This window comes from Mustela nivalis (assembly GCF_964662115.1).
Source record: "Mustela nivalis genome assembly, chromosome: 19".
Taxonomy (NCBI): domain Eukaryota; kingdom Metazoa; phylum Chordata; class Mammalia; order Carnivora; family Mustelidae; genus Mustela; species Mustela nivalis.
This window is the reverse complement of record NC_139038.1, coordinates 36,788,306-36,807,860: the sequence shown is the minus strand read 5'-3', so window position 1 is coordinate 36,807,860 and position 19,555 is coordinate 36,788,306. Positions and strand designations below refer to the sequence as shown.

Below are 19,555 nucleotides of genomic sequence, written 5' to 3'. Positions count from 1 at the left end.
TCTGTACATAGGGGTTAGTCACAATGAAGTTAGGGCCCCTTTAAGACCAGGCATCTAACTCCCGCCTCTCCTGATTCCACCCTGCAGTGAGAATCTCAGCCTCCCACTCCCAACACTCCCCACCCTCCCTTCCTTGCCCTTTTTTAAAGCCATCAGAAGCCTTAGCTATAATAAACCAGCTCCAAAGACCTAAGCAGCACAAAGAACTTGCTCAACCAGAGTCCCTGGGGTCATGGTAGACCTGGGACTCCTAATCCCAAGTCACAGCACATTGGCCTAAACACAGTTCCCTCTTGCACCTTCTACCCCATAAATAGCCAGCAGACACACGGGGAGAGGAATGGGGCATGGGGCCTGCTTACCTGGGCCAATCACCCTGTTAAGCTTCTCTGCCAGGAGGTTCTGGTTCATGGCCCTCAGGACTTGCAGGGTCAGCCTCGCAGCATTCTCTTCCCCATAGTGGGTGATCATCAGAGTGGCCAGCTTCACAGGTTTGGCATTCTGGAGTTGGCCCCAGGGAATCCGGGAGTGATCCTTCTCCAGGCTGATGCTCAGCTTAAACTTGAACTTCTCAAAGTCATTGTCTTCCAGCTCCTCCAAGGAGTCCAGTAGATGGTCACTGGGTGTCTTGATCATGCTGTTGACCAGGAGAGGCCAGAGCCAGCTGTCTGAAACAATCTCTGCCCTGGAACCCAGAGGATGGGTAAAAAGAAGCCACTTGTGAAATAGCGGAAAAGGCACAGGAAATGCTCTGCACAGTGGAGGAACTGAGCTATGAGTGTCATCATTTGTTTGTTCCCAGTGATGACACTTGCGTTCTCTTTCTCACAGATTTGGAGGCTTTTACAGCTGGGAGGGCTCAAGGTCAGCCACATGGTCCTCCAGCGCCCCAGCTATCACCTTTGCATTCTGCCCTGCAGAGCCACAGGTAAGTATGTGAAGGAGGGACTGGGGCTGGATTCCAGAGTCTTGATCCTGGGCAGGCAGTCAGACGCATCTTCTCCTGTGATGTGGGGGAGGGGAAGCAGGAACAAAGCCACTGGTCCCACGCTGCTGAGGACCATGATGAGCGTCAGTCTGGCCAGTTCTCCTCCAGACTCGGGATTTTACTGGCCCTCCAAAGCAAATGGTGGGAGGAGCAGGGAAATGCAGCCCTGCAAGTTTTGTCTTTCCCTACCCAGAAGGAGGTGAAGCCAGAAGGACACTGCCAGGACACAAGCCCTGGTGTCACCCCTGTTGATGTAGTTCCGGTTGTCTGGTACTTTCAGCATCACGAAGCCTCAGAACAGCATGCATGGGACAGTCATCCTGATTTATTTGTTTTCTGCTCTTCCTTGGCTTCCCGAGGGCATATCCATAAGGGAGGGGGGTGTCCATACTCTCTTATGGAACAAGTTTTGTTGTTGTTTTTAAGTAAGCTCTGTGCCCAATGTGAGGCTTGAATGAGAGCCCCGAGAACAAGGGTCACCTGCTCTACTGACCGAGCCAGCCAGGTGCCCCTGAACAAATATTTTGGACACTGTGCCAGGATGTGGAAAAACAAGGGTGAAAAAAACATAGGTGTCCTTTGGAGCTCATGTCCCAGCGTGGGGCTCCAGAAGTCACTCCGAGGTTAGTAGAAGTCATATGTGCCGAGAGCAGACCTCCAGTTAACTGCTTCTGTCTTTCTGCATACCCTGAGTTTATCCCCAACTGTTTGTTTTGAAAAATTTTAAACCTAGAAAAGTTACCTAGATTCACCAGCTGTTTACACTTTGCAGTATTTATTGATTCTCTCTCTTAGACACACACATGCAAGCACTTCATTTTTCCTTTTTTTCCCGCTCTGAACCATTTGGTAATGAATTGAAAACATTATCAGCTATCAGTCCAAATGCCCTACGTACCCTAAGTACAATGAACAAGGATACAAGGATATTATTTTAAAGATTTTATTTATTTATTTGACAGACAGAGATCACAAGTAGGCAGAGAGGCAGGCAGAGAGAGGGAAAGCAGGAGCAGAGAGTGTGATGCGGGTCTCCATCCCAGGACCCTGAGATCATGACCTGAGCCGAAGGCAGAGGCTCAACCCACTAAGCCACCAAGGATATTATTTTAAATAATCAGAATACAGGGGCACCTGGGTGGCTCAGTTGTGAAGCGTCTGCCTTTGGCTCAGGTCATGATCCCAGGGTCCTGGGATTAAGCCCGGAATCAGGCTCCCTGCTCAGCGGGGAGCCTGCTTCTTTTTCTCCTACTTCCCCTGCTTGTGTTCCTCTCTCTCTGTGTCTCTCTCTGTCAAGTAAATAAAAATCTTAAAAAAAAAATAGAATACAATTATCATACTCAGGAAAATTAACATTATTTTAATACTATAAGGAGCCCATAATCAAATTTCTCCAATTGCCCTTATAATGTCCTTGACAGGTTTTTTTGTTCCCCAACCCAGGGTCCAATCAGAGATCCTGCACTGCTTTTGGTTGTCACATCTCTATAGTCTGTTTCTGCTAGAACACTTTATACTTCCCTGCCTTTTTAAATTTGGTCAGTGTTTTTGCAAAGTCTTTTCCAAGCAGAATGTCCCTTAATTTAGATCTGTGCATCATTTCCTCTTTATCAGATTGAAGGTACATTCAGCTGCTCAAGATGTCTCCATTGTTGTTGCTTTTTTTTTTTTTTTTTAAGGATTTTATTTATTTATTTGACAGAGAAATCACAAGTAGGCAGAGAAGCAGTCAGAGAGAGAGAGGAGGAAGCAGGCTCCCTGCCAAGCAGAGAGCCCTATGCGGGGCTCCATCCCAGGACCCTGAGATCATGACCTGAGCCTAAGGCAGAGGCTTAATCCATTGAACCACCCAGGAGCCCAAGATGTCTTCATTGTAAAGGGACATTTTTTCTTTGTAATTCATAAGTAACCTGAGAATGTGGAAATGTCTGGTTCTCCTACAGTCTTTCACCCCATGATTTGAGCATTCGTGGACGATCCTTTCCTCAATCAGTTGCTCCAGCGGTCCTTGCAAAATGGTGATGTTTTTGTCACTTAGCTGGTATCATTTGCATGTCCTGGTTTAAGCTTTCTGAACTTCTCATGAAATTTTTGGCTTACAGATGTTTTGTCGGTAACACAATGGTGGTTAGTCTGTGCCAGGCACGCCTTGCTTTATGTCCAGTATCTTCTAAAATCTCCACAGCACACCTGCAGGGCAGGATTCATGATTCATCATCGGTCTCAGGGCCGGGATTAGTGGTTTAGTGACTTGCTCAGTGACTGAGCCAGGATTCAAACTCCCTCTTTTAACTGCTTTGCAGTATTGTCTGCGTGCATGATAATAATATTATTTTACCATTCCTCACTAACCACAGATGTCGCTTTTCCAGCTGTCCAGTGAAACTCAACAGTGGGCTCTTCTGACCACTCTCATAGATCATTTACAACATTCAGATGATGCCTGGCAGAACAGACCGCACTGTGTTTGACCCGCCTGTGTGTGACCAGCTGGACCAAGGCTTTGATGTGTTCTGCTTGGTTGAATGTATCTTACTGTCCACTTTGTCCACATTCTTCATATTTTGCAGAGGACTCAGTCTTTTTGGTTTAATTGCTGACAGCATCCAGTTTTCTGGATCCTGCTGAGAACCCCAAATCCAGCATACTCCCTAAAAAATGGATGGCCCCAAATGCATGCATATTTATGGTACAGATGTTGGATGTGGCATTCTCAGGTTGGGTCAGAAGCGTGTTGACTGAGCGTCTCTGGGATCAAGACCTGTGCAAGATTTCAGAAGGCAGTAACACAGTCACCTCACAGGGAGCCTCCCACTCCCAAGACAGAACTGAAGTTGTGCAACAACCACAGGGTCCTTTGTGTGCCTGGGGTCCCTGACCCTGTCCTGACTGGCCAGGAAACTCCTTTAAGCGGAGACTAACACACCAAGAGCAGAATTGGGCAGGAACTGGGGCTTTCCAGTCCAAAGCAGGATATTTTGCAATTGCAGTGATAACCTTTCACAACAGGGAGAAATTCTGAGGCATGGACTTGCTTTTTTTTTTTTTTTTTAAGAGCATGTAAGCAGAGTTTGGGGAGAAGAGGGGCAGAATGAGCGGAGAGAATCTCAAACAGACTCCCCACTGAGCTCAGAGCCCCACACTGGGCTTGATCTCAGAACCCTGAGATGATGACCTTAGCTGAAACCAAGAGTCAGTCGCTCGACTGAGCCACCTAGTCGCTACGAGGCATGAACGTGTAAGATAGTGGCATTTCTAGGTCAAGAGGAGCTGAAAGAGGTTCCAGTTTTTGAGGTTCCAGTATTTTTTTTTTAAATGAAGAAATGTGAAAAGACAATTATAGCTCTCGGGATGCCTTTTAAATGTCTGAACAGTTGTAGTGGAGTGTCTATGAAATCTGTCTTGTGCCTCCGTGACTGTACGTGCGCCCTTATTTGGGAACAACATGACATCCATCGCATGGTGCAAGCAGAGGGACCTCAACCTCTGCTCTTATCCTAAGTAACACATAGCCCAGACATCTGGGTTTCATCTTTCTTACTCCACGAGAGTTTCACTTTCTAACACATTCATTTTTGCATCACTTTGAGATGTTTTAAGTCAATATGTATTACTTTTGTAAAAGAAAAGAAAAGAGTTTTAAGAAGTATTTTATAATTAGCTTAGCCTCGCAGGGGATATCAGTCCTGTCCCCACAACCATCATGATAAAAGGTGTGTGGTATTTAAATATAGTATATATCAGTTATTGAGAGAGTCTTAGGCAAGATCATGAAAGAGTTCCTGTGTTAATCCGGAGCTGGAAATAACAGATCCCACTGTGACCCAAACTCTTCCTCACTCTTCAGTATATTGAATTTTAAGGGAGAAATGTGAGACTTTGAGAGGCTAATGTCTCAATCTCAACATGAAGTTCCAGGCAATGAACTTTCCACTGAGAAACATACTTGTAACTCTGCTTCCTGAGTGCGAACCAAGTTCTGGTGCAGCCTCCAACCTCCTGAGCAGGATGGAAACGGAGAGAAAGGCAGCTTCTTAGGTGGCCTTGACCTGTGGAGGTTGTACAGTAGTTGGGCCAGAATAGTTCCTGGATTGGTTTGCCAGTGAGAGTTTCATTTGCAGTATGGTAACGCCAAGCAAGAAGCTTTATGTCCTCTAAAGTGCTATACACATTATTGATTCAGATTGTTAAATCTAGATGGAGGATAAGTGAGTATTCATTTTACTCTAATTTTTTATTGTACTTAAACGTTTTGTAATTTAAAGCACTGAAAAAAAAGATTGTTTTACCAATATTTCTAGGGACCCTTTTGGGAGGCTGTCTGTGAGGATAGTCCCTGACCGCCAAAGGCTTACAGGTTAGCGAAGAAGAACCCAGGTGCCTGGAAAGGCAAGTGCTCTCCCTTGCCTTGCACCCTTTGAGGTTCGGTTTACGTAATCGTCTCCCACTCCCACCTCCCCGTCGTTTTCACCAGTCCCAGAGCTGCCCTGGGTGCTTGGGTCATGCCTAATAGCAGTGGGGGGAGAAACGGGACTCCCAAGATTTAGGGCGTGTGGCCTGGGCCAGTTACTCGATATCTGAGTTTGTTTCCAGTTAAATGGGCGGTTTGGGAATTTCAATGAGGTAATGTATGCAAAAGAGCCTGGCTCCGTGGGTCAGCGTCAGCTAGGTCTTTTGATGCTCCAGCGCCCCGCGCAGCGCCCGGCTTAGCCGTCGGCGACGTCCGAGGGCGGGACAGGTGATCCCCGGCTCCGCACAGCCGTGACCTCTGAGTCCCCTCCGCCCACAGCGCGCGGTTCCCTGCTTCCGCGCTTCCTTCCGCGCGTGGGGGCAGGAAGACCCCCCTCCGCGGGTCTCACGCCCGGCGGCAACTCCCCTGGGGCAGTCCCTTGTAGGGGAAGCGACTCCAACCTCGTAGGGGAAGCTGAACGGGGTTTGTCTGCGGCAAGCGTAGCCTGAAGATAAAAGGGAAGTGTCAGCGCCGAGCCCCGACAGGTAGGCTGGCAGGCACTGGGGGCGAGATCAGCTGGCACGCTGACTCCGGGGCCCCGCGGGCTCTGCGGGAAATAGGGAGAGCCCCAGGAGGCACCACGCGCCAGGAGGCGGTCTCCCCGGACGCCGCATGGTCCGTCCGAGCGCGACGCCCTAAACTACATCTCCCAGGGGGGCCGGGGAGTGAGCTGAGCCAATCGGAGGGTGAGTGGGCGGGCTCAGCCGGTCCTGTGTCTCCCAGCGGGCGCACCCGAGCGGGGCGCTGTGATCCCGGTCGGAAACCCCAGCGTCCTATGGTTGTGTCTCCACAGAGCGGCCAGCGCACGGCGCGGAGGAGGAGTGATGGTCGCCTCTGGTATCCTGGGCACTACGCCGAGAAGTGCAGTCGATGCGGCCACCAGCTGCCTGGGGTTGACAGGGCGCGGGGGCCCACAACCCTTCACCCTTTAAGAGCCGCTAGACCTCGTTCAGTCGTGTGTCTGCTGTGCACCTGTTGTGCGGGGGCGAAGACAGGCAGGTCAGGCGGCACCCCTGCCCCAGAGCGCGTGTCTCCTGGCTTGCGGGGGTGCAGGGGTGAGGTGGTCTCCTCTTGCGGCGAGAGCAGTGAAAGGAATCCGTTCAGCCCAACGCCAGCACTGTCGTCTTGTCGGTTTTCAACCACCAGGAACCCTAGGGTACCGATTCTTAAATTTCTCTCTATCGCGATTGATTTTTGAAAAATCCAGGGAAATGTTGTGGGCAGTGGAGAAAATGGTTTTGTTCAGAAAAAAAGCATATGGACCCGCAGTTTCGTGTGTCATTTCAGGGGATTTATGACTTCTGAAGTCCGCCTGGTGGAATGGGGCACGGAGTTCTAGGCCTGGACCCTCCCATCAGTTAAAGCCGCCGGTACTTTTTAATTGTTTCACATGTTTCACCTTAAAGGAAGATTTCCTTTGATCCAGAGGGCGGAGTTGGGCAGGAACACCCAGCCAGATGGTCTATCTGTATTTCTAGTCCCAACATTCTGTTTAAGTCCTTCCTATCAAGACTACTTTCTAGTCTCTGGTAAGCATAACCAGACTATATTTACCTCCATGGTAGTGGGAGGGGCACCTTCTTACCCAAATCCTTGTCACTCTTGTGAAAGGATCCCTTGCCTGCCACTCTAGCCAATTAGTTAGAAACTGTAAACGGCTTAAATGACTAACCAGGTGACTGGCTGAGGAAATTTTGGTAAAACTGTTCTATGAACTGTACGGCATCCATTGAAAATGTGCAGTGGGTGTTTGTATGCTTATGTGAGGAGGTAGTCAATATGTAAGGAGAAAAAAGCATGTTTACAGTATAACATGACAGTATAATCCCATGTTTGTAAATATCAGGAAAAATATTTTTTAAAAACTTAAATATCTGAAGGGGGGGACAAAAAATAACATGGCAACCTGTAGAGAGTAGAATTAGGGATAGAGGTTGTGCTTTTCACTCTGTGTCCTTTATATGTTTTTGTGTTCTTCAGTGAGCAATTTAAACATTTTATGACATATGAAACATTGTCCCTGAATATATTCTAAGTGTAAAATAATAAGGCAAAACAAAATATCGCAAGCTAATGTTAGAGGAAGACTTTCATGTGTTGCTCATTAATTTCTTTGTTTATTTGTTTATGTAAGTATGTAGGCTCCATGACCAACATGGGGCTCAAACTCATCACCCTGAGGTTGAGAGTCACATGCTCTACCAACTGAGCCAGCCAGGCACCCATGCTCGTTATTTTTTATAACAAAAACTTAAACCTCATATACTGGAATATTTTTTCACTGCAATGTAGAGGATTAGGAGAATGGTTTTTAAAAAGCAGACTGTGCCATTAAAGAAACACATGTATGAGATTTTCAAACAATGTGTGAGGTTTGCCAATACTGGAGAAACAGCACAGACCTGCCTTTAGAGTTAAATTCACATACATACACGCACACACACAGCAGGCATCAGATTAATGCAGACACAGACAAGGGAAAGCATAAGGTCCAGTGTCCTAACTTCCTTGAAGTTACAGAGCAGAAGCTATAATTTAAAAACTGTGATTGAGATAAGCTGAAATGACTAAAAGGCCATTTGCCCAGGAAGACCTGAGTATTTGCACAAGAGCCTTCACACAGGGCAGTACCTAGCCCTGCATCCCTGCCCAATTCAGGGGTCACTTTCCTTGCATCCTGTAGAGGGCCCTCCCACGTGGTCTCTAGGGCTGCCTGTGGAAGCACAGTGGGTACCCCTCTCCCATTCCTCATCCACAAGGACAATCTGCAAAAGCCAGCATTTGGAAACAGTTCATGCTGCAGGAAGTAGATAGAAAACAACTGTACAAGTCAAAGCTAAAATCAGACATCAAAGACCACAGAAAACATTTTCCAAGGTTGATGTAGTTGTGGTGGGGATCAAAAGACCAAAAATCATAGCCTTGGAACTGCAATGGGTGATACTTATGCTTGAAGCTAACATATACTGGGCACTTTGTGTGTGTATTCTCAGCGAGAATACGGTGCCTACAGTTAACCAGTTGTGTGACACTGGCTGAGCGATGGACCTGTCCGCTTTTTCACTTTTTCAGCCTTGATTGTACCTATATGAGGTACCTGGAATAGTCAAATCCAGGGACAGAAAGTAGAATCTTGTTTAACAGGCTGAGAATGGAGGGTAATGGAGAGTTATTTTTTTTTTAAAGATTTTATTTATTTATTTGTGAGAGAGAGAGAGAGTGAGAGCGAGCACAGGCAGACAGAGTGGAAGGCAGAGTCAGAGGGAGAAGCAGGCTCCCTGCGGAGCAAGGAGCCCGATATGGGACTCGATCCCAGGACGCTGGGATCATGACCTGAGCCGAAGGCAGCTGCTTAACCAACTGAGCCACCCAGGCGTCCCTGGAGAGTTATTTAATGATTAGAATTTCAGTCTGGGCTGACGAAAAAAGTTCTGGGGATGGGTGGTAGTGACAGTTGTACAACAAAGTGAATGCACTTAATGCCACTGAATTGTACACATAACAATTGTTAAAATGGTAAATTTTATGTTATGTATATTTTATCATGCCAAAACCCTAAAAAAAATTATTGAGTAAATACAAAGTTGCATTACAAGATGTCCATTGCGGAATTGCTTATTAAACCAAGAATTGGAAACAACCTAAAATGTCCATCAGTAGAGGAGGTAGTAAGTACAATGGCGGTGCACCATACACTAGCATACTGTGCATCTGATCAGAGTAAGAAAGCCCTGTTCATGTTGAGCCAGGCACACTGTTATTAAAAGGCAAATTGGGAAAACATGTGCACATAATAAATACATATATGTGAACACAGCAGAAGGAGACTGACAGAATGTACAGCCAACTGTTACCTATAAAAATAAGAAGTGAAATAAGGAGGTGATGAAAAGTTTCCTCATTTTCTTTGTATACATCTTGATTCTTTGACTCTTGTACAGTGACTATTCATGCATAACTGTTGTTACATAAAAACACCTCAGAAGCTAGTGGTATAAAAACGTTTTTGTTCTCATGATTTTGTGGTCAGGATTTTGAGCAGGATGCAGGAGGGACAACTTATGTCTGCTGCGTGACTAGAGCTCCACCTGGGGTGGCTCCTGTGTCTGGAGATTGCTAGAACGGCTGTGACTGACTGGGGTTATGGGTCTGGGGCCTCAGTGCTGGCTCTCTGCGGGTGACTGCTTGTTTCTTCTCCCCCTTATTCTGCTGGGACTGGAATATCCACGTGACTTCCTCCCTTGTGTGTGGTGTGCCTGGGCGGGGCTGGCTGGAACAGAGAGAGTTTGCTGCACATCCATTTCTTTCTATGGGCATAGCTTGGGCTTCCTCGCAGCACGGCAATCTCAAAATAATTAGCCTTCTTAAATGGCGGCTGGTGTTCCCAGAGATAGCTCTCCAGGAAGCCTCTGGCAGTAGCTTTAAGACTTCTTAGGTAGTCCCAGAAAGTCACTTCCAATTCATTCTGTTGTCTAAGCATGTCACTAAGGTTGGTCTAGGAACCCCCTCTCAAGTAATAAGAATGTGTGGCTGTTTTTAACCTACCACACTTAATCTAATGTTAAAAATAAAGACATCACAGGAAATGCAACCTGACCTTTGATTTATAGTGACCTTCATTCGAGCAGAGCACACCCACCTCTTTCATTTCTCTTAGCAGTCATTGCAAATGTAGTCTCTTTGGAGATCCTGGAGGCCTGTTGCTTCCTTCCAAGTTTCTTAGGCCATTCTGCAAATTAATGTTTAGCTCAGTGGTTCTTGTCTTCAGTTTCATATTAGAATCATCTGGGGAGGTGGCGCCTGGGTGGTTCAGTTGGTTAAGCGACTGCCTTCAGCTCAGGTGATGATCTCAGGGTCCTGTGATTGACCCCACATCAGGATCCCTGCTCAGCGGGGAGCCTGCTTCTCCCTCTCCCTCTGCTGCTCCCCCTGCTTGTGCATACTTTCTTTCTCCCCCTCTCTCTGATGAATAAATTTAAAAATCTTTTAAAAAAAGAATCATTTGCGGAGCTTTAGAAAATCTTGCTGCCCGAACCACATACATACATACATACATTGTACCCAGGTGCTATGGTCTGCATGTTTGTGCCCCATTAATGGGAGTGATGCTCTTATATACCTACAGAGCTCCCAAGTCCCTTCCACCACGTGAGGACACAAAGGTTGGCAATCTGAAACCGAGAAGAGGGCACCCACCTGACCATACTGGCACCCTGATTTCTCATAGTCTCCAGAGGATGAGAAATAATTTCTGGGGTGCCTGACTGGCTCGGTTGATGGAGCATGTGACTCTTGATCTCAGGGTTGTGAGCTTGAGCCCCACAATGGGCATAGAGATTACTTAAAACCTTTTTTTTTAAGGTTTTATTTATTTGACAGAAAGAGAGAGAGAAAGATCATGAATAGGCAGAGAGGCAGGCAGAGGAGGAGGGGAAAGCAGGCTCCCTGCTGGGCAGAGAGCCCGATTCGGGGCTTGATCCCAGGAACCTGAGATCATGACCTGAGCTGAAGGTAGAGAGGCTTAACCCACTGAGCCATCCAGGCGCCCAAAATAGAACCTTTTAAGAAGGGAGAGATTTCTGTTGTTTATAATCTACCTAAGCTGTAATAATTACAGTAGCCCTAATGGACCATGATAGCAGAGGTCAGACTTATTCTGCCCAGATCACTAAGCTAGAAATGAGAGAGGATTTCAGGACTAGTACTCATTTCAGAATTAAAGATCATAGTTTCCTGGAGTGCCCTTTGTACATTTCTTCAAGAATGTGAAGATGACTGCATGTGCAGGAGGGCTAGGGGTGCTGTGTCTCACCCTTGCCTCTACTGTGCCCCCACCATGTCATGAGCCCCTTGGAGGCCCAGTCACCAGTCTGTTCCCTGATTTCCTTGATTTTAGTCTAGACAACACAGTGAAAGAATCCTTGCAAATTCTGAAAGGTCACAACTGAAAATTTCTTAACAATGGTCCGTGTGGTTTTTTTCTCCTTTCAAGAAGACAAACAGCTGTGGCATCTTTGGGAAGACTGTCAGAGATGGAGAAAGGGATGAAGCCTCTCCAAGACCCTTTTGCCTTCCATTCTTACTACTAGTTCAATAGCTAGAGCTATTAAGAATTGCAGTATTGGGGCATCTGGGTGGCTCAGCGGGTTAAAGCCTCTGCCTTCAGCTCCGGTCATGATCCCAGGGTCCTGGGATCAAGCCCTGCATCAGGCTCTCTGCTCAGCAGGGAGCCTGCTTCCTCCTCTCTCTCTTTGCCTGCCTCTCCGCCTACTTGTGATCTCTGTCAAATAAATAAATAAAATCTTTAAAAAAATGAATTGCAATATAAAGTCCATAAAATTGTTTTATTTTTAAAATCTCTAAACAAGGGAAGAGGAAGTAAAAAAAAAAAAAATAGAGAGAGAGAAAAAAAACCTTAAGGAGGCAGAAGGGGAAGCAACCTGAACTCCTCTTCCTTGCTTCCCCTTTACACAAGCACCAAGAGTGCTTCCAAAGCAACAAAAATACTTGAGAGGTCCAAGAGTTAATATTTGTGTTCCACAAATAGAACCCTTGTTTTCTAGGGCCTTGGGGATACTTCACAAGCTTTATCAGATTAAGTCGACAGGAAAACCTAAATGAATTTTTCAAGAAGAGTAGAATGAACCTCATTTTCTAATCAATGCAGGAAAAAACTCTTAGAGGAAAATTTTCTTCACAAATTGACCAACTCTTGGCTAAAAGGGGAAATAAAAACTGCAATGACAAGCTATTTTGAAATGATCTATGAGAATATTGTATATTAAAACTACGATGAGTAACCAGAGCTGCACTTAGAGGAAAACTCATAGCCTTAAGTGCTTTTATCATTAAATAGAGATTAGAAATTAAATACACTGGGGCACTTGAGTGGCACAGTCGGTTAAGCATCTGACTCTTGGTTTCAGCTCAGGTCATGGTCTCAGGGTTGTGATCTCATGGTCATGAGATGGAGCCCCACATTGGGCTCAGCATGGAGTCTGTTTGAAACTGTCTCCTGCCCCTCCCACTTGTGTGCTTGCTTGCTTTCAAATAAAGAGATCTTTTAACAAAATTAAACACAGTGCTATTTATTGAAAGTTTAATTTGCATGGAAACTGCACTTAAATATATTTTACTTAATCTCTGTAGTACTTACGAGGTGGACACTGTTTTTTCCTCTTTTCAAAAGTATAGCGAGGCCTATCCACGCAATGGCCTAGATTCTTCATTTTCAAGAGTATTTCACACCTTTCTTGATTCACTGCTACAAACATTAATGTTTATTATGTATACAGAACTTGAGGGGTGAATAATTCATGTTCTCTACCCTGTAGAACTCCACAGTCAGTGTGTGTGATGTTGATGTACGTATGTTGAAAGGGCAGAAGACGACACAGGTCATAGTATGATTGTAACTAACCCTTCCAGTTAAAGCAGACTTTTAGTGCTAAAAATAAGGTCTAAACAGAGTACCATGGGAGCCCAGAAGAAAGTGATTTTGCATTGTGGTGGCAGCAAGAGTCGGCTGCAGTGCTTGTGACTACAGTTCAGGGCTTTGTTCCTATTTTGTTTTGTTTTTTCCCCTTCAGAATAGTCTCTCTGATGTGGAACTGCTTGATCAAAGAGAAAAAACATTTTAAGATTTATTAAACACACCGTCAGACTGCTCTCCATGAAGTGTACTGCATTCACAGGGTCTCTCCTCTGTCAGGAGATGTTGGTGTCTATGAAGGTCTGAATTAAGGAAGCTTTTCCCACAGCGGGGGCCCTAGTGAGGCTCCTTTCCTGAATGAGTCCCTGATGCTCAGGGAGACCAATGTTGAGAGACTCTCCAGGGTGAACTTCTCAGGGTTCCATCTGTACAGAGTGGTCTGATGCTCTATTAGTTCTGCTAAATCTTGTGATTTCCAGGTTAATTTTCTCATTTCTTTTTCATTTTTGTTTTTAAACAGAACCACAGCATTCTACACAAAGGTAACAGTGAATGGATCTGGAGTTCCCAGGTTTTTTGTGCTTTGAAGAAGCTTCTCTCTCCTGTTTATTATTTAAATTTTAGTTAACATACAGTGCAATATTGGATTATGTAGAATGGAGTGACTCATCACTTACACACAACACCCAGGGCTCATCACAAGTGCCCTCTTTAATGTCCCATTACCCATTTGTCCCTCCCCCACCTCCCTCCATCAACCCTCAAGTTTATTCTCTATCGTTAGGAATCACTTATGGCTTGTTTCCCTCTCCCCTTCTTTCCCTTTCCCATATGCTCATGTTTTCCTACTTGAATTCCACATATGAGTGAGATCATATGGTATTTGTCTTTCTCTGACTTACTTCATTTAGCACTGTAGCTCCATCTGTCATTGCAAATGGCAAGATTCCATTATTTTTGATGGCTGAGTAATATTCCTGTGTGTGGGCACGCGTGCACACGCACATGCGCCTATGTTTGTATCACATCTTTATCCGTTCATCAGTCGATGCACACTTGGGCTCACTCCATAGTTCAGTTATTGCTGATAATGCTGCTGTAAACATCAGGGGGCAGGTGCCTCTTCGAATTTGTGTTTTGGTACCTTTGGGTCAAATACTTACTAGTGCAGTTGCTGGACTAGGGTGGTTCCATTTTCAACTTTCTGAGGAGTCTCCAAACTCTTCTCCAGAGTGGCTGCACCTGTTTCCATTCCCACCAACAGTGCAGGAAGAGTTGCCCTTTGTCCACACCTTGTTTCTTGTGTTGTTGATTTGAGCCATTCTCACATGTGTGAGGTGCATCTCATTGTGGTTTTAATTTGTATTTCCCCGATGCTGAGTGATGTTGAGCATCTTTTCATGTATCTGTAAGCCATCTGATGTCTTTTTCGGAAAAGTGTCCATATTTTTCTGCCCATTTCTTAACTAGGTTATTTGTTTTCTGGGGGTTGAGCTTGGTAAGTCTTTATAGATTTTGGATACTAACCCTTTATCAGATATGTCATTTGCAGATATCTTTTCCAATTCTGTAGGCAGCTTTTTAGTTTTGCTGATTGTTTCCTTTACTGCACGGGAGATTTTTATCTTGATGAGGTTGTCCCAATAGTTCGTTTTTGAGTATGTTCCCTTGCCTCTGGTGACATGTCTAACAAGAAGTTGCTGCAGCCGAGGTTGAAGAGGTTTCTCCCTGTGTTCTCCTCTAGGATTTTGTTTTTAAGTATTTTATTTGTGTGTGAGAAGGAAAGCACACAAGCAGGGGGAGCGGCAGCCAGAAGGAGAAGCAGGCTCCCCACTGAGCAAAGAGCTTGATGCAGAACTTGAACCCAGGATGGTGGGATCATGACCTGAGCCGAAGGCAGATGCTTAATGGGCTGAGCCAACCAGGCATCCCTCCTCTAGGATTTTCATGGTTTCATGTCTCACATTTAGGTCTTTCATCCATTTTGAATTTTTGTGTATGCTACAAGACATCCATTCTCATTCTTCTGCCTGTTGCTGTCCAGTTTTCCCAGCACAATTTGTGGAAGAGACTGTGTTTTTTCCATTGGACAATCTTTTCTGCTTTGTCAAAGATTAGTTGACCAAATAGCTGTGGGTACATTTCTGGGTCTCTCCTGATCTTAAAACCCGAGAGAATAAATTAAAATTGAAAATGTCTCCCTGTTCAAAGGGGAAACAAAGTGAGGGGGAGGAAAAGCTGTATCAAACCAGTAACAGGATGCTAGAAACCCCTAAGTAAATCTCAAAGCTTTGACTTTTTGTTTCTTTCTTATATCCAGTGAACATTCACCTTATCTTGAAGCCAAACCCTTGTTTCATTTGGAAATTCCGTCCTTTTCCCCACGGCTCTTCTCTGTGCTCCGCTGGGAAGCTCAGGTCACACTTTGGTACCGGATATCCTGGCCACAAGAAAGACAGGAAACATAAAGAGTTTGGGTCACCACTGACTATTCCTGGATTCAAGTTGATTTCCGGGGCAGATGGCCTCTTTACATCTATTTCCTCACTTAGGATGATTTCACCTAGTTCCTGTCAGGCAGTATCTCAGTGTTAAAATAAAACCAAAATGAGGGGAAGCCTTTTGTGCTCAATTCAAGGCTACTGTCCTCCATCTAATCTGTGGACGAGGAGTGAATTAATTCTATGTTAAAAACCAATGCACTGGGGCACCTGGGTGGCTCAGCGGGTTAAAGCCTCTGCCTTCGGCTCAGGTCATGATCCCAGGACCCTGGGATCGAGCCCCGCATCGGGCTCTCTGCTCAGTGCAGAGCCTGCTTCTCTCTCTCTCTCTCTGCCTGCCTCTCTGCTACTTGTGTTCTCTGTCAAATAAATAAAATCTTAAAAAAAAAAACCAATGCACTAAATTAGTTTTTATATTATCTTTTGAATATTTTATTAAGGGAATTATCTAAGTCAGGACTAAAATGCCAAAAGAAGAGAGTGTGTGTGAGAGGTGTAAAAGTGGTATTTTGGGAACTGTGAAACCGGATTATTTTCAGTTAAGAGATTTTCAAATAAAAATGGATATGTGAACTTGGTTGGTGGTAACCAGCAAATACTGTCTTTATATGTTTCTTTTTGCTGAACTCTAGAAGTGGATTATCTTGAAGTTAATGAAAACAACTATCCAAGAGTGTTTCCGGCAATCCAGAGACAGCTGGTAAAACTGTATCCGGCTCAGTCCCTGCTGTGCTGCCCTAAACTGAGAGCAGCTAGTTTGCAGTCTCTGTGTTCCTTCCTGCCCCTTCTCAACCCGGACAAAATTTACTGCTCTGCAACAAAGTGTGGGTTGGTAAATGGTGGTTTATGATTCAAGGAGGAAACATGGGGAAATGTTTAAATATGAGAATTATGTTTAAATATCAGGAACAAACATGAGGAAAATGTTTAAATATTAACATTCCAAAACAGTATTAGCAAGTTAGATTGGTTAATGTTAATCTGAAGGAAAACTTAAATTTTAGAACATTTTACCAATATACAGGAAGTGGAGCAAAATGCCTTGTTTTATTTTCACGGAGAAAGGCAACATATTTCAGATTAAAATAAAATGCATTTCAAATGAAATGCCATGTAAAGTCAGTATTTTGTTTATAATTGGATTTCAAAAGGTAAGAGTAAGATCAAAGAGCAATTTCATACATGTAGAGCCAAGCTCTGAGCCATAGATCACAGGGAATCTATAGTACAGTAAAGTGGGATGAAACGAAAGCGGGGAGGAGTGGCAGAGAGCAAAGGCTTAGGGGGTGGCAGGAGCCTGGAGGCGAGAGGCAGGGAAGCAATATTGCAGGCTGATGGGAGCTGCTTATCCGCCCCCTTGCCAAAGAGCACGGACCAGAAAGTCTTAACACTGTGTATTTCATCAAATACTGGTTTGAAGACCACAGGCAGACAACTGCACCCCTTGTGTGCAAGGAAATCTCTGAGAGTTGGGGAAGTCCTGAAAGCAGCTCCAGAGACAGAATCTAGTGACCATAGCAGCTAAGGCCAGGATTCACAGGGATTCTTTATCTAGACTGAAATTTGTTTTTCTCTGTTATAATAGTCAGGGAGCCACCAACAGCTAAGGACAAGAAAATATAAGAAAGCAGAATCAATAATGGTTGCCAGAGGGCATACTTACTTCCCTGAACTTACTTTTCACCAAAGACCTAAAAGAGTGGTTTTCAATCTTTTTGGTGGTTTTGAGAACTTGACGAACTTGATCTGCTTCCTAGAAAATATACATCTACACGCAAGTCTGCATACAGTTATCAAAACTTACAAGATCTCCAAATCCAACTATTGTGACCCTCCAGAGCTGCACAAGCCAGTACAGTAGCCACCCGGTGGCGCTTAGGAACAGGAACTACATTTTGCCATCACAGTAAGTTCTACTGGACAGGACTGTTCTAGAATTTCATGGGCTCTAGAGTAAGAACTCCTGCCTCAAATGAGCCCCTGTAGTTCTACTGGCCTGTAACCCTACTCCCAGTAATACTCCCACTATAGACAGTATAGACAGGCCTTAAAGAAACGGAGGAAGAATATTAACAGGAATTTGAATAACTCAGAAAGTCCATCTAGCTTCAAGTCCCCATTAATAAACTTAACTTAGGGGTGCCTGGGTATTTGTCTTCGGCTCAGGTCATGATCCCAGGCGCCCTGGGATTGAGCCCCATATCTGGCTCAGCAGATATGTGCAGTCTTGCAAACATTTCCATGTCCCACATCCTGCAATAAAAATCCAACTGGCTTTTCTGTGAGATGGGGTGAGACTTGAGGAATTTACGGCGCATTAGTAACAACTAGTATCACGCTGAGTTCATGCTAAGTGCCAGGTACCATTCTAAGCGTCCTACACATTAGCTCATTTAATCCTCACCCAATGTTACAAGGTGGGGATAGTCTTATCCTCTCTTCAGGTAAGAGAACTGAAGTTTGGGGATTAGCAAGATTAACATGTTTGAGATAACGTCGTAAATGCCGGTGAAGTGGTTATAAGGTTAGAATCTGTAGTCTCCTGCAACATGACGAAAACAGGAAAATGGCCCTAGAGGACTCTGAGGTCACATGTCTCAACAGGAGTTTATGAAATTGACCTATACCTGCCTGTGTGCTCTGCCGCTGCTGAGGCCACATTTCCCACAACAGCTGTGGACCTCTCTCCCTCAAGCGGCACAAGAAAAAACCGAAATACTCAGGACTTTTTCCACTCAGTCCTGTAAAGCCGACCTCTCTGTCCTCACACCACCCTTTATTATTATGGCAGCCTTGAACTTTAGAGACGGACTAGCTGTGTGACCCTGAACAGGGGTTAAGTGACACTCGCTGCTGTCGCCAGTTACACGGGGATGATAATAGCATCTCTGTCCCAGTTTTGTGTGCCGTCAGCGCCCAGCTGCATTAGGCAGGCGCTCAATAAAAGGTTACTGGTTGCCACGATTCACTGCTACGACGCCTCTAATTTCCTGAGCCCACGATCTTGAATGTCGATGGAGGGAAGGGACATGCTGAGCCGACGCTTCAGGTTTCCTTCCGTTCGCCCCTCGCAGTGAAATACACAGCCTTCATCCCAAGACCGTCGTAGGACCTATCAGGGAGCTGGATGACGCTCCTGCCCTAGCAGGGGTGGACCGTAAGCGGCATGTCCCGGATCCCAGGCGCCCTCGGGGACCTCCAGCCTTCAAAAGCGAGGCCCTGACCGGGTCAGGGACAGAAACCTGCGGGACGAACGACCACGGCGCGCAGCTCCTCACCGCGGGGTACCAGCGGGGGGCGCGGAGCGCGGGCGAGGCCACAGACTACGTCTCCCGGCAAGCCCCGCGGCGACGCTGACCCAGGCGCGTCCGCACGCTTCCCCCACCTCCCCCGGGCACCGACTGGTGACCGAGAGGACCCTGGCTTCCGTGCTTCTGAGGCCGTCGGGGCCAGGGGAGCCTCTCCTGCCGCCCCGAGTAACCAAAGCGGGTGGGGACTGCCCTTAAATCGGGACAGTGGTTCTCAAACTTGTGTCTCGGGGAAGAGCTTGTTAACAATTCAGATTGCCGCCCCTCATTCCACCCCACCCCACCCCCGCGACGCTAACGCACTGGATTTCGCGTGGCTCGGGGTTTTCGTTGCAGCAGGCTTTCCGGGGGGATCCTGATCCGATAGGCCAGCGGTCACGCCCTCCTCAGGCTTGTTTTCCCCTGAACTTACCTGCCCCGCATCTCGCCTCCAATTGGCCCGCCGAACATCCCGCCCCTGCAGGCAAATCTTCCCTTCTGGTTGGTCGGCGGTGAGTCTGTGGCTAGAACTGACTCAACCCGCGCTAGAATTCGCGGATCCTGGCCCGGAAGTTAGTCCTGAGGCTGCGCCGTTGGCCGTGGTCGCCTAGCGCGCCCTGGGACTTCCGGCGTGAAGTCGAGCGCCAGGTCTTGCGTGAGACCGCCACGAGCGTAAAAGCGGGGCGTTCAGGTCCTAACCCGGGGGTAGAGGGGGTCCTGCCGGTGACGCGACCGGCGTTGGCGCCGCGGCGCCTGTGCTGGACTGAAGCCGAGGCGCCGGAGCCGGCTGCGCCCGGGCTGGGACTGGGATCCTTGGCCAGGACTCGCAGCCGCGGG

General features: G+C 46.3%; 1 protein-coding gene across 2 annotated transcripts in view; it reads right to left on the bottom strand.

Moving 5' to 3' along the window:
- Positions 1-19,280, bottom strand: part of MEFV (MEFV innate immunity regulator, pyrin) — a 31,971-nt gene extending 12,691 nt beyond the window's left edge. The window contains exons 1-2 of one of the 2 annotated variants that reach the window (XM_082713299.1): positions 19,152-19,280; positions 363-685 (exon numbers count right to left, since the gene is read on the bottom strand). In XM_082713299.1, the coding sequence (XP_082569425.1) occupies positions 363-685; positions 19,152-19,189 (361 nt within the window). In that variant the 5' untranslated portion in view covers positions 19,190-19,280. The remainder of the gene's footprint in view (positions 1-362; positions 686-19,151) is intronic. The other variant, XM_082713298.1, reaches the window with a different exon arrangement.
- Between the last annotated feature and the right edge of the window lie 275 nt (positions 19,281-19,555).